This window comes from Eublepharis macularius, chromosome 16, assembly GCF_028583425.1.
Source record: "Eublepharis macularius isolate TG4126 chromosome 16, MPM_Emac_v1.0, whole genome shotgun sequence".
NCBI classification, from domain to species: Eukaryota; Metazoa; Chordata; class Lepidosauria; order Squamata; family Eublepharidae; genus Eublepharis; species Eublepharis macularius.
In genome coordinates this window covers 25508041-25521912 of record NC_072805.1, presented here as the reverse complement: position 1 = coordinate 25521912, position 13872 = coordinate 25508041, and the positions used below count along the sequence as shown (strand labels likewise).

The 13872-nt window shown below is 43.1% G+C and overlaps 1 protein-coding gene across 1 annotated transcript in view; it reads left to right on the top strand.

The window, feature by feature from the left end:
- VAT1L (vesicle amine transport 1 like) overlaps positions 1 to 13872 on the top strand; it is a 105351-nt gene that overhangs the window by 41705 nt on the left and 49774 nt on the right. The window contains exons 4-6 of the mRNA XM_055000864.1: positions 2162 to 2304; positions 10577 to 10680; positions 11904 to 11959. Coding sequence (XP_054856839.1) covers positions 2162 to 2304; positions 10577 to 10680; positions 11904 to 11959 — 303 coding nt within the window. The remainder of the gene's footprint in view (positions 1 to 2161; positions 2305 to 10576; positions 10681 to 11903; positions 11960 to 13872) is intronic.

Below are 13872 nucleotides of genomic sequence, written 5' to 3'. Positions count from 1 at the left end.
TACTGCTTATTGTATTGTATTGTGATATCCGCGCCATTTATCTAGAACCTTTGCTTCAAAATCATGAAGGTCAATCTGATGACAGTAAGACTCACCTTTTACTATCCGCACATAACCATGAGATCATTGAGTCTGTGGCTAAATTTCTTTGTTGTGCCTCGAAGAGGAGAGGAATGGTTTAAGTGATGGGGCAAGAGATTTGTTGTTGTTGTCTCCTTGCTGACTGTGCATATGTATGTCCTGTTATGCCAATAAAGGTATTCGATTCGATTCGAAAATAGGAGCCCTGTGTCACACAGTCTTTAGAAATGAAAATTCATGGGGTGATGTCACAGTACTTCTGGTTTCTCCATCCTCACAAATGTCAACCATTGAGGTAGACTAGAGATGAGGAAAATCAAAGCATCCTTTTTTACTTTTACTTACGAGAGATTATTTATTTGTTTGTTTTGATTTCTATTCCACTCTCTCCGCACCGGCAGACTCAGGGCAGATTACATTATGACGAAGGCTTCAAGCAATAACCAAAGGTTTAGTTTCACCCTTCATCTCATAAATTCACCCCTTCATATCAACAACTTTATCATCTTATAATGACTCAGTTCTCCTTTAATGCTAACCAACCCCAATAGCAATACTCTAGATTCTGAAGAAATAAGAATGGGCAGATCTGTCCAAAATTTTCGTCCCCTACATTTTAAAGCCATTTTATGCAACTTCACCAGACTCGAGTCAATGTTGTCTAATGACTCCAGTTCATTCAAAGTGCATATTTAGGATTTCCTTGGCATACTGTTTGGGTATTATGGTCTATGCAGGGCAACAGTTCGCACTAACAATACACTCTTTCTCTAGCCTTTTGCCTTCTTGCTTGCTTAGGTTATAATCTATTCAGTGTCACTGTTTCTTACTGCACACTGACACATTACTGATCTTGCTCGAACTCACTCCAGTGAGATTATAATAAAAGCAGTAATAGAACAGTGCCCTGTTGTTACACTCGCATAGAGGCTGCCTTCTGAAAATTACATTTCATTTCCTTATCCTCGTTATGGAGGTTTTATGGTGTTAAGTGGACCACATGCAGCAGTCTCTGATGTTTGCATTAAAACAGCCAGAATTGCTGATGGGACCGTCTCATGCCACCACTTCCTGATTTTCTCTCGTAATGTACACACATGAATTAAATCTGAGATTGTAAGAACAGCCTGCTAAAGTCTAGTATGGCCACTGTAGGCATAACAATCCATCCTGGCACAGAAGAATATTTTAAACATACTAGAGTGGGAAAATAACAGTATTTCATTTATGAAACCATAAATATTACCCACCCACCCCCGGAAAAGAGGCCAAGTTTTACAGAAAACTGAAATATAAAAATAAATACATTGAGAGGGGTAAACCCCCCCCCCCCATGATAGAAGCAGTGCCTGTAGTTTTAAGAAATAAATATCATTTCAGTGGCTTTTGTGACTGCTGCTAGGCAACTACAACAGTATGGCCAGCCTTCAAGACTTGGTTTCTGTCAGTAAAAGGCAGGGGGAAGGGAAAGGGCACTTTCTGGGACTGCTTTAGTCTTTGAGGGAGAATTCATCAAGGCCAGGCATGCCAGCAACTGCCTGGCATCTTGCTAATTCCCGACTTACCTAACTCACCCAGGCCCAGGTACTTACTGCTATTCAACAACAGCAGCCACTCCCAAGAGGTAGGTTAGGCTGAAAGGGAATGACCGGTTCCTGGTTACCCAGCAATCTTCAATCACAGCATGAGAATCCTGAGTTTCCCAAATCATATTCCAACATTTAACCACTACACCACACTGGCTCTTGTATGTTTTTATATTTTTTTAAGCAACTAATTCTCAGTATATTAAAAAATTAAGTTGAAAAGATTCAAACGAAAGCTTCTCCTCGCAGTGAGGCTCACTCTGTCCCACCCGTACTGTATTTCTAAATCAGCGTAATAGTGTTGATGTAGAGAAATAACTGCACAGCACCTAATTGTTTTGCGTAGCTATCATATATCTTTATTTTGGCACTCACAACAGCAGTAGGTCTTTTCTGGATAACTAAGATAAGTGAAGAGTGAATTGGCAGACCTGAAAATCAGGTAATAGACTCATGTTGGCTTGTGTGACTGATACATGCAATGTATTTTGTAGGGCCAAGCCGTAGCTCAGCTTTGCTCTACAGTCCCCAACGTTACCGTCTTTGGAACGGCTTCCTCCTTCAAGCACGAGGCGATCAAAGATTCGGTAACTCACCTCTTTGACCGGAATGCAGACTACGTCCAAGAAGTCAAAAAGTAAGTGGTTTTATCTCATTTTGCTTTTTGAGAATGATGGTAAAGCTAGCAAGGTTCTAAAAGAAAAAAAAATGTTTTAGGCCCACTTTTCAGTTTGAGCATTATCAAAACTGGTGCGGCATATTTCTTGATTTGCTTACTTTGTTTACAGTCCACCTTTCTTCCTCAAACTCAATTAAATTAAAAACAATGCAATGAAACAGCATAATAAAGCAGTAAAGAATACAGTACAGTAAATAATGCAATTTTTTTCACAGATATTAGAAATACAACTCTGCTCCTTCTGTTAAAATGGCCTCCTCAGCAGCTCCATGTTACTAGACTTAATCCCTGCTGGGAAGTCACATACCTTATACATTACTTGAGAAAATTGCATAAGCAGACTTTGGGCCCTTAATTTTCTCATCTGAACATCAGTTTGGGCAAATATGTGAACTGGGTCAAAGGAGAAGGATGTTGGCAAAACTTTGATCACATTCTGAAAGAAGTGAGTCATTCTTTTTTTTAGCATAAAGCTCATCAAAAGAGGATATTACAATAATACGCTCATTGGCAATTGCTTGGGGCAATTCTGCAAAGGGAAAAAAGAGATTATGTCTTTCAGTGAAGTCGTCTCAACTGAGCAAGAATAAAAGAGTTGGGAAATCCAATTGACACCTGTCAAAATGCAAGCTAGCACTTTCATTGAGTTAAGCGGGCACATGCTCAAGTTTCTCCTTCTAGTTTTCTCAGGCTGAAACCTCCAAAATCAGGTATTATTCTGGAAAAAAAATTGAGGTCTCCAGATTTAAAGTTAAAGGCCATTCCTCCTCTTTGTCAGAACTTGGCTTTGCAAAACTGAAGAGAGTATGGTGCTGTCACTGTTTCCATTCAGATATAACCATGGTTAGTTGGTGAAACCAGGGCTGGGCTCCCAGACAATTGTTCAAGCGTTAGTTTGCCTTAACAAATGCTGGTTTCATTGCCTTTCCTCTTTCCCCCACCTCCCCCACAGAAAGTCGGGTGATATCCTGGCCCACATGGTGGCTGGAGAACAAACAAGGACTAAGTTCATATTTTGCACAAAACCATTTAGACTAACCATGGTTAATAAACCAGCTTCAAATGGTGGCTTCAGGTTCTGGCTTAAAGTGCCTTAACCATGACATTTGGAACATCATGGTAACCGTAGTTAATTTAATTAAGTCATGATTTCACATAATGTCTGAAGCATTACCTAGCCAAAATTTTGATGAGCAACAAGAAGATCCATGAGGGGAAAAAATCAATAGTGTTTGCATTAAGAGAATAAAGATGATCCTTAAACTTTCCATGTTTAATCTAGAAAACAGCAACTCTTGCATACTTGAGTGCCCTAGCCAAAATTAGCTCTCACTTAAGAAGAATTGCCTTACAATCAATCAGTCAATAAATAAATCAGTCATTACGGTCGAAGGTCAGTGGAATAAAACATACATTAACAGAATAGCTATAGGAGTATATATAGAGAGAATTGCTTTACTAAATCGGATCACGTCCGTGTATTGTGCCATCAGCCAGCTAGATGCCTCTGGGTGTTCACGAACATACCTTGACTGTGAGCAGAACCACAAGTGACAAAAGGCACAGGTTGGACACTTGTCAGCTTCCCTCAAGTTTTGATGGGAAATGTAGGCAGCTTGGCGGAATGTTGGACAAGTGACAGCTGAAAATTCCATTGGACAGCAGTCAGAGAGCCAAGCTGCAAGACCAGAATGCCTACATCTCCCATCAAAACTTGAGGGAAGCTGACAAGTGTCCAACCTGTGCCTTTTGTCACTTGTGGTTCCGCTCTGAGAACCCAGGAGTAAGAGATTCAACAGTTCTGGGAATTCCATTTCGACAACCAACATTCCAGTTGTTACATAATCATCCCTACCAGTGGGTGGTGCTGTTGCACATCTGAGTGTTTGGGTTGGTTCTATAATATTTGTCGTCGTTTTCGGGGGAGTTGACTGTTTTCCTGTGGTAATTGTTTTAAGAGCTGTGCTGGAGAAAACTTGGAAACCTTTTATTAAAGTTGGCTCCTTAAACAAGTGTGTTGTAGTATCCCAGAGCTGGAGAAACTACAGAAAATGGCAGCATCTCACTTAAGAAGAAAAAGTTTACTAGTCGACATTTTTTTAGTTTTGAAACATCGATCATCCAAACAAGACTGGTTCCAGATGGGGGGGGGCAGAGAGCACTCCGTGTCCCCCCCATGCCCACAACTAGGCTCCCCTTCTTCCTTCCCCCTCACATGCTCTACCTGCCTTTGCATCCTTCCTTTACCCACTCACAACCTCTCCCGCCACCTGCTGTCACAACTACCCACACTGCCTGCATGCCCTTTCCCTGATGTTGCTGGGAGGTGGGCATAGCTAGAAGTGCCACTGCAGTGGCCAGCATGAAAACTGATACTTTGCTCACTACCCCCTTGGCCTTGTCCAGCAGCAATAGGCAGCAAATGCAGCTGGGAGCAGAGGTCACGAAGCACTTACAAGCAGGGAGTGGAAGGGTGTGAGTGCAGACATCAAAGGAAATGTGTGAGCAGGGAATCAGCTGCAGTGGGCCCCACTAGAAACCATGGGTCAGTGGTAGCTGCCCCCCTCCCTTGCTGTGTGCTGAGCCAGCCTTGCCTCTGAGGTAAGATAAATTTTGTCTTCCCTAACTACACTCGAGAAATCTTGGCCAGGCCAGATTCTCTTAACAATTCAGTGAGATTATGTTTCCTGCTAACATATAGTTGATCCCTTGAGAAAATATTGAGTATCATATATTCCAGTACATGAGATAGAGCCAGTTTAGTGTAGTGGTTAAGAGCGGTAGGACTCTAATCTAGAGAACCGGGTTTGATTCCCCACTTCTCTACTTGAAGCCAGCTGGGTGACCTTGGGTCATCACAGCTCTTCCAGAGCTCTCTCAGCCCTACCCACCTCACAGGGGGATTGTTGTGAGGATATTAAGAACACACTTGGAAAACCACTCTGAGTGAAGGGCGGTATATAAATCTGATGTTGTTGTTGTTGTTATAAAAGTCATCAGAAAGAATGACGGAAAATTCACTTCATAGTGACTTTAATACATCAGTTCAAAATTGACCATGAAGACCTGGCCTCAGGGAGGCAGGCTGTGTTTGAGATTCTACTCTTGAATATACTTACTGGGAAGCAACATCCCACTGAACTGAATGTAGTTTACATTTTTATTTCCTATTATACTTTTGAAGTTAAATCATTAGCTAAGGCAGTAGTAGTTAAAGCAAACCAACAGTTATCAGTTCATAATAACATCATTGCTTCTACAGTGACTCAGTTATACCAGATGTACAGTTAGCTTACTTCTGAGCAGGGCTTTCTTTCTGGGGAAAGAGGTGGTGGAACTCAGTGGGTTGCCCTTGGAGAAAATGGTCACATGGCTGGTGGCCCCGCCCCCTGATCTCCAGACAGAGGGGCGTTTAGATTGCCCTCCGTGCCACTTGGCGGTGTGGAGGGCAATCAAACTCCCCACTGTCTGGAGATCAGGGGGCGGGGCCACCAGCCATGTGACCATTTTCAAGAGGTTCCAGAACTCCGTTCCACCATGTTCCGGCTGAAAAAAAGCCCTGCTTCTGAGTAACTAGTTTAGAATCAGGTTGAAAAGGCCTGTTCTAGAATAAGGAAACCATATGGAAACATCTTCCATGTTCTTTGACTCCCTGTCCCTCCCACCACGCCTCCATCCCCCACCATGTTCTGTTTAGTATGAGAACTAGTTTTGTGGTTTCTGGGGAAGGAAAAAAATGCATAATTTGGGCCAGGAAATTTAGCCTCGATTGTGACGGTCACCACTATTAGCTCATTTCAGACCGTTATGAGACCAACGCTGCTTGTGAGGATTAGAATGTATCTGCTGTACCTTATGCCGTTCACATTCCCTCGGGTATAATTATCTACAATAACTGCACTGAGAGTTTTCATAATTCTTTAATTAAAGTGGGTTAGAAAAAAAATAAATTGTTAACTTTTGCAGCCATTGATGTGGTTGCATTGTATAATTGAAGAATGAAGTCCAATTTGGACTCTTATGGTTAGTATGTATAGCAGGACGTGTCATTTTAGATGAGAAAGGAGGACCAAATATTCTAGTTTACTGTGGGTCAGATCCAGTGGCAGATTTCCACTAATAGAAAAAGAGCTGATTTTTTTTGCCAAATATCCTCCCTGCAAACCTCCAGTTTCCCCCTCTTTCTGTTCTGGGTTACCAGAAAGTATCTCAGGCTTCAATGGAACAGGAGAGGCGAAGAAGTCCCATATTGCTGACACAAGTGAGTAGAAATGACTGCTAGATCAAACCCAATGTGTAACAGACACTGAAGGATATTGTCAGGTGGTGAACCAAGAGGAGGGCAGCATAGTTAAAAGTGGGGGACAGGGGGTGGCAATGGCTGATAAGCCATGAAAAGGTGGACTCAACAGACTTAATAGAAAATCAGGATGAAATAAGATGAAATAATCGAAAAAACATTGGCGGTACTTCCAAGTGGGGACAGTCTTAGGCCCTGGGCAAAAGTCCAGGATGGGGCCCCAGAATCACTTCTACCCCCCTGTTGGACCAAACAAGGTGATCAGCCACTGCTACCGCTAGAAGCTGGCTGCCTGAGCTGTAGATGGCTGCTGCAAGCCTGCTGCCTGAGGTGCAGATTGAGCAGGCATGAGCTGTGGAAGAAATCTCCTCCTCCTCTTCCTCCCTCCCTTCTAGTGGAGCTTCAACAGACTGGAAGTAAAGAGAGCAAGGAAGCTGAAATGGCCTCAGGTGGGACTGAGGAGAACAGATTTTTGGCAGCTCCAGGGAAGCCATCTACTCCAGTTTTTGTCATTAATCTAGGAATCTATGGAGGCGTGGTGGGAGGGACAGGGAGTCAAAGAACATGGATTCTATGAAGAGTGCTTATTGACCTTCTGCTTGTATTTTGATTTTAATCTTTGCATCTGAAGGCCACAGAAAGCTAAACAAGATTTATAAATACTGTCATTACAAATTGCCTTGGGTTGTATCTGTACATCAGCCTTGAGCTCTAAGGAGTAGACATGGGCACGAACAGACCCCCCCCCCGAACATGGTGTTTGTTGTTCGTTGCCATCCACAAACAACGAACATTGACGAACATGATCCTGTTCACGAACATGTTCGTTATTCATTGTTGGTGGGGACCAGCAGGCTCTCCTCCAGCCATCAAGATCCCTATCGCACCACTCCCAGAAACGCTACCTGAGCAGGCAGCAGGAACGGTACCAATAATAAATAATAGCGTGACCCTAGAGCCTGAAAGCAGCCCTGGAACTTGAAGGGGTAGATCCCTACCACACCACTCACAGAAACCCTACCTGAGCAGGTAGCAGGAAAGGTACCAATAATAAATAATAGTGTGGCCCCAGAGCCTGGCAGCAGCCCTGGAACCTGAAGGGGTAGATCCCTATCCCACCACACACAAAGAAAATTCAAGCTCCAATGCACTCACCCTGTCTCTCTAACAGCAACTGTCTCTCCCTGAAAGCCAGAGCTGGGAGCCCCCCTCCCCCCTGGTCTTTTCCTCTTGTAACAAATTTGGAGCTCCAGTCCACACTTGGAAAGAGGACCTGCCTATCAAGCTAAATTGGACTTAGATTGGGGTTCCCAGGGCAACAGCGGGAGTTCAGACAGAGTTCAGACAATCCCTGCCTAAGTTGCCAAGGGAATTGATTGCAGGTGCCAGACTGTCCGGCTTGGCGAACAGCAACGAACGAGGCTTGCAACGACCACCTGTTAGTTTAGAATGGGGCCTCATGAACAGCTTGTTCGCGAACAACACATTGGGCTGTTCATGGTTTTTTTCAGTTTGTTTTGCTGTTCGTGACCATCTCTGCTAAGGAGTACTGAGGAGCAACACTGTCCAAACTTGACATGTCAGACTAAAAGCAACACCCACCCTTCGTTGTTCCTCAGTCTGTCTGCTTTTTAAAAAAATAATTTAGTACAGATATTTACATACATGGGTGCGTCAAGTCACACCCAACTTTTGGCAATCCCAGCAAGGGGTTATCAAGTCAAGTGAGGAGCAGAGGTGATTTGCCATTGCCTTCTTCTGTAGCCTTCCTTGTTGCTCTCTCATCCAAGCACCAACCCTACTTAGCTTCCAAGATCTGATGATATTGGACTGTACCATACAGAAGCACTACCCAGTACAAACATTTACTAGTTCAGGAAAAAAAAATCCTTGGTGGAAGAGAAGGCACGCTGCACTTTGCCACACAGATCACTTCATGTGTGATGCATGACACGCCACATGAATGCCCAGTTATGCTCCCGCATAACGCCACAAGAAAACTCAGTTTTGTCCACGATGGGAACAAGCATTCTTAATGGCCAAGCTCAAAGATGAGATCCATCCCTCCTCCCTGCCTCTTGCATGACACATGTGTTCAGATGTGAACAAATTAGAGTTTATTTCTTTCCCAGATAGCAGGATGCTTAGCGAGGACTCAAACATTTATTTATGTAGTTGTTTGTTTTACTTTGTTTATCCTGTACCCTTCTCCCCAAAGCTTACATCAGTCTCCTCTCCTCCATTTTATCCTCACAGCAACTCTGCGAGGTGGGTTAGGCTGAGAGTGCGTGACTGGCATTTCCCTTCTGGCATTTCACAGCCCCTTCACGCAGCTCCAGTGTATAGCAAAGCCTAATCATGAACTTCTGAATGCAGCCCCATTTTATTTGTTCCTGGTGATGGTGGAGAACATCATTTAGCAAATTCAGTATCTATACTGCAAAGAGTCGTATAATATGTTATAATTAACATGCTGTTAAAATCGCTTGTTTATTTAAAATATTCACCGTCCTTTTTTTTTTATAGGCTTCCCATATTTCCGCATCATATAACCTTAATTTATTTTCACTTCTTCATTGGCCTCCATTCCCATCCTGCCTTGTAAAATAATAGTGATAAATCATGTTTTTTTAATCTTTTTTTATCTCTTCTTGCATCCTCCAGAGTCTGCAGAGGTTAACAATACATGCTTTTGTCCCTTCCTAATTTGTTTTTCCTTATTGCCTTGGTTATATCTCCACAGCCTAAAATGGTCTGGTAGATCTAGAGCTGTGGATCATGAAGCAGGAAAGTCTCTAGTTCAATCCTTAGTTTGTGTTCAAAATTATTTCCCCATCGTCTTTGATACCAGCTAGACATTTCTGCGCAAAGATTTCTGGCTGCAGTGCATAATTTTATGATATTCCGTTTTCTGTGACAGACCCAAAATGCCCCACAAAAATCCTGTCCCTAGAGTATTCCTGCTTCCCCAGGAAAAGAACTCCAGGGACATTTTGAACTCCTTAAGGAAGAGGAAGGAAGGAAAATTGCACTCTGCAAGTCCCTGCGCCCCCAAAAAAGAGTCTGGATCCAGCCCATAGTGGTAGGGCCCACATTACAGGTTAGACCAGACCAAGAGAAATGATGCTTAGCCCTCCATAGCAGTACCAGTGTCTGCTGCTGTTGTGTCCAGAATGTAATTCCATGTTTAGACACCAGTGCAGAGGACCAACTTTGGCCTTAATCCAGTTCTAGCAAGTCTAAAGTTGAGTGCTTGAGCTGGACCATAGGTGTGCATTACCTGCCAGAGGTACATCTGTCTGGACCAAAGATGGCTGGCATGCCATTGTTGCACATGCACACAAGAAGGTGGCTCATACTGAGTCAGACCCCCTGGCCCATGTAGCTCTGTATTGTCATCTTTGACTGGCATCAGCACATTTGGGTTGGAGGCAGGCTTCTCCCATCTGAGATCAGTTGATTGGAGATGTCAGGAACTGGAGGGGTCTGCTGAATGCAAAGCATGGACTCTGCCACAAATAAACCCAGAATGTTGGCTTTTACTAAGTCAGACCATTGGTTTACCTACCTTAGTAATGGGCAGCTAATCTCCAGGGTTTCAAGCCAACGAAGGTACTTCCCAGCTTCTGCCACCTGAAATCTTTAACTGCATATGTAGGGGTTAAAGCTAAGACCTTCTGAATGCAAAACATGTTCTATCACTGAGCCTTTCCCCATACAGATCATCTGAAGATCCATAAATGATAGTTATGTGGCTTCTACTGGGTGTGCCTCTATGATTCATATCACTGTAAAAGCCTCTGCATATATGATTCATAGGCCAGATTTTAATTTTCTTCATTTATTTCCACTTACCTTGATGAGAATCTTCTGGTGGGGGTTAAGCTGTGAGACCCTCACGTTGCAAAATGTATCTCTCTTGTTTTCCAGAATCTCTGCAGATGGTGTAGACATTGTTCTAGATTGCCTTTGTGGGGAAAACACAGGGAAAGGCCTCGGTCTTCTCAAACCCCTTGGGACTTACATTTTATATGGTGAGTGATAGTCAATACATTCTAAACGGAGCAGGTAATATATTCACCACCATCCCCATACTCCATAGTCACTCTCCCAGCAGGGGTTAAGTAGTATCTCACACACATGGAACTGCCTTATACTGAATCAAACCATCAGTCCATCAAGGTCAGAATTGTCTACTCCGTCAACAGTTCTCCAGGGTCTCAGGTAGAGGTCTTTCACATCACCTACTGCCTGGTTCTTTTAACTGGAGATTCTATGAACTGAACCTGGATTCTTCTATATGAAAAGCAGAGGCACGTCCACTGAGCCCAGCCCCTCCCATCCAACTGTGGTAACTCCCCACATGAAAATGGCAGTACTCCAACACTGAAAGACACAAACACACAAAGTTTTAAGACTAGCCAGTACAACCCCATTCTAGGTTCCATCTTCTAGTGATTAACGTCTCTCCCAGGAAGAGGGCATTTTCTGAGGTGGCCTCTGAAGTTATCAAACGTGCTTTCTTGAGAAGTCGATATGTGTTCTTCCCTTGTTTCCTAGTGGCACACAATCTGGGGAGCTGGAATTAGCTACAGTTTCTTAATTAGGGCTCATCAGGTGTCAGACACTATTATACTGCCATGCTTTGTGTGATGAACTCTTAGGAACTACTTCAGATATTTGTTGAGGCACAGAGCATAGTGTCAAGAAGGCATGAGAGAAATTGCTTGTATGAAAGTCCAACACCATCTGGGTCAGTCAGACTAGTTAACTGACATATTCTGGAGTTAGTCTGTTGGGTCTAGGGTACCTACCCAGTCCGGCAAGAGTTGCAGGTTCCCCTCAATTCCCCTGCACTTCATGCCCAGTTCAAATTGGGACTATGACAGCTAGTCACAGAGAATAATTCTAGTGGCCCAATCCTTCTCCTCAACATGTGTAGCTTTGCACTGGGAGGTTAATGTCAGGGTGTTCGTAACAAGTGATCCTTTTCATGTACACCAAGGAAGTGGGAATCTATCTGAAGACTCCATGTTAGTATCCATTGAAAGACAGCCATCGTCGGCAGCTGGCACAGTTTGTGTAACAAAACAGGAGATATTCCACCTTCATCATTCCTTGGGAAGATTTTACAGACAGGGGGAGGTGATATGTTTGGCTTTTGATTAAGGGTGCCAAAATAGTTCAGCCCGTTCCCCATGGCACATGATATACAGCGTCTACACTCATGCATTTTCTCTTTCCCTTTGTTTTTCAGGCTCGTCGAACATGGTTACTGGGGAAACCAAAAGTTTCTTCAGCTTTGCAAAATCTGTAAGTACCAGTCTCTTCTGACTCTCCTAAATGGCTGTTATTCATCTGTTCCTGCTATTTTCTACCACCCCAGAATTCTTTTCTTCTTTTACAGCTTGATTACGATTTTGCAGACTGAGTAGCGAACTATACAAGAGATGCATGAAGAAACTCCCAGTTTTTGGGAAGGAGGCCAATTTGAGCTCAGAAACACCTGGTGGGGGGAGCACTGCTTAAACTCATTCTCATCTGGATACAAGTCACCATTTCTTTTCTTCCCCACGAATAGGCAAGCAGTTTAGGAGATGTTATTCTCTGCAAAAAAAAAAAAAATCTGAGGAAAAGGGTTATCCCTCATACACCCAGCCAGTGTTTCTCACAGTGCAGTCCTATGCAGGGTTGAACCTTTCTAATGCCAATGATTTCAGTGGATTTAGGGTCTCTCTAGACTTGCAGGTTTTTAAGGAGTTGAGTCCAGGTTATCCAAACCCAACTCAGTTCCCCACAGCCACACAGCAACTGTGCAGAATGACCATTTTCCAAAATAGTGAGTAGGAGGTATCTCTGTTTTTACCACACAGAGTATTCTGTGCATGTGGAGCAGTAAAAACAGGGAAATGCTCTCCCCTTGTGCTATTTTGACATGGGGAAATGGCTTGGGGGGAAGGCCGGAGCCCTTCCTCCAGCCTTGGTGGCATTCTGAAGCCATTTGAGCTCTCCTTTGTTTTTAAATAGCCATTCTCCACAGCTGCTGTGTGGCTGCGGGGAACCCGAGTTGGGTCTAGGGAACCTGGGCCCAACTGTTTAAAAACTTGCACATCTAGAGAGACCATTAAAAAAAAAGTGTAGCTCTGTTTAGGATTGCACTGTCGTGACCTTCTTCATGTCTCTCCCATGTAACATCTAGCTTTGTTTTCATTTGTCTCCATTATTTTTTCCCCAATGACCGTAGGTAGCATCATATATTATTGGAAAAGAAAGGCACAAAACATTATTAAGTTTTCCTTGCAGTACTGCTGCTAAAAGGGGTAAAGGATGTTTTGTGTGTGACAGCTTGTAGTTGTGTGACAAATATGACCTAGAGCCCCAGCTGTCAAAGTGTGAGGCACATCAGCCATCCGAAGGGAAGACATTGGCCACTCAAGGCCTAGAACCAGACTTTGATGAAGTATTGAACTAGAGGAAAGAGCAATCAGGGTTTGAATAAGCAGAAAGTTTGGGCAGTAGAAATAGCAGTAGCGAGAGTATTTAGTGCTTAATTTTTACTATATAACATTTATTTTTCACCAATAAAGAGTGCAAAGCACATGTTGATTTTAAACCATTAAAATTTCAGCCAGCTCCTGCTGTGGAAGAGATATTGCATTTAAAAAATGGTATCTGCCAGAAAAAAGCAAGCCATTAAGGAAGCTCTTTAATAAAAAGTAGAGAAGTTCATTGAATTGTTCATAAAAATGTAAATTGCTTTTTTATCCTAATCTAATTAAACTATTAAAAATCAAGTTATCAAATATGCCTTTTTTCAATTAAGAAGAATTGGCCCCTCTTGCAAATGCCGACTGCTTCTCTCGCAAAGATGCCTGTGGGCTAAAGCAGGCAGCCTTAATTGCATTGGAAATGATAAAAGAATTACAGTCAAGAATACAATACTGGCGCAAATTCATCTGGAGACCCTGTTGCAAAGTGATCCGTGCTACTGGCCAGCAAGGGTTTCCTTTAGACGATAACAAAATGAGATTTTCTATGTTAAAAGAAACAGTGCGAGCCTCCAAAATGAATTCTGGTTGCTCATCTGGCTAAAATAGTGAATGTTTGGGAACAGAGAGAGTAGAGGGAATGCCAGATACGCTTTACGTTTCTGAATAAGTGTGGTTTACTGGCCACAGTGTGAGACTTGGAGTGATTTCGCACACATTGGATAATGCACTTCCAAT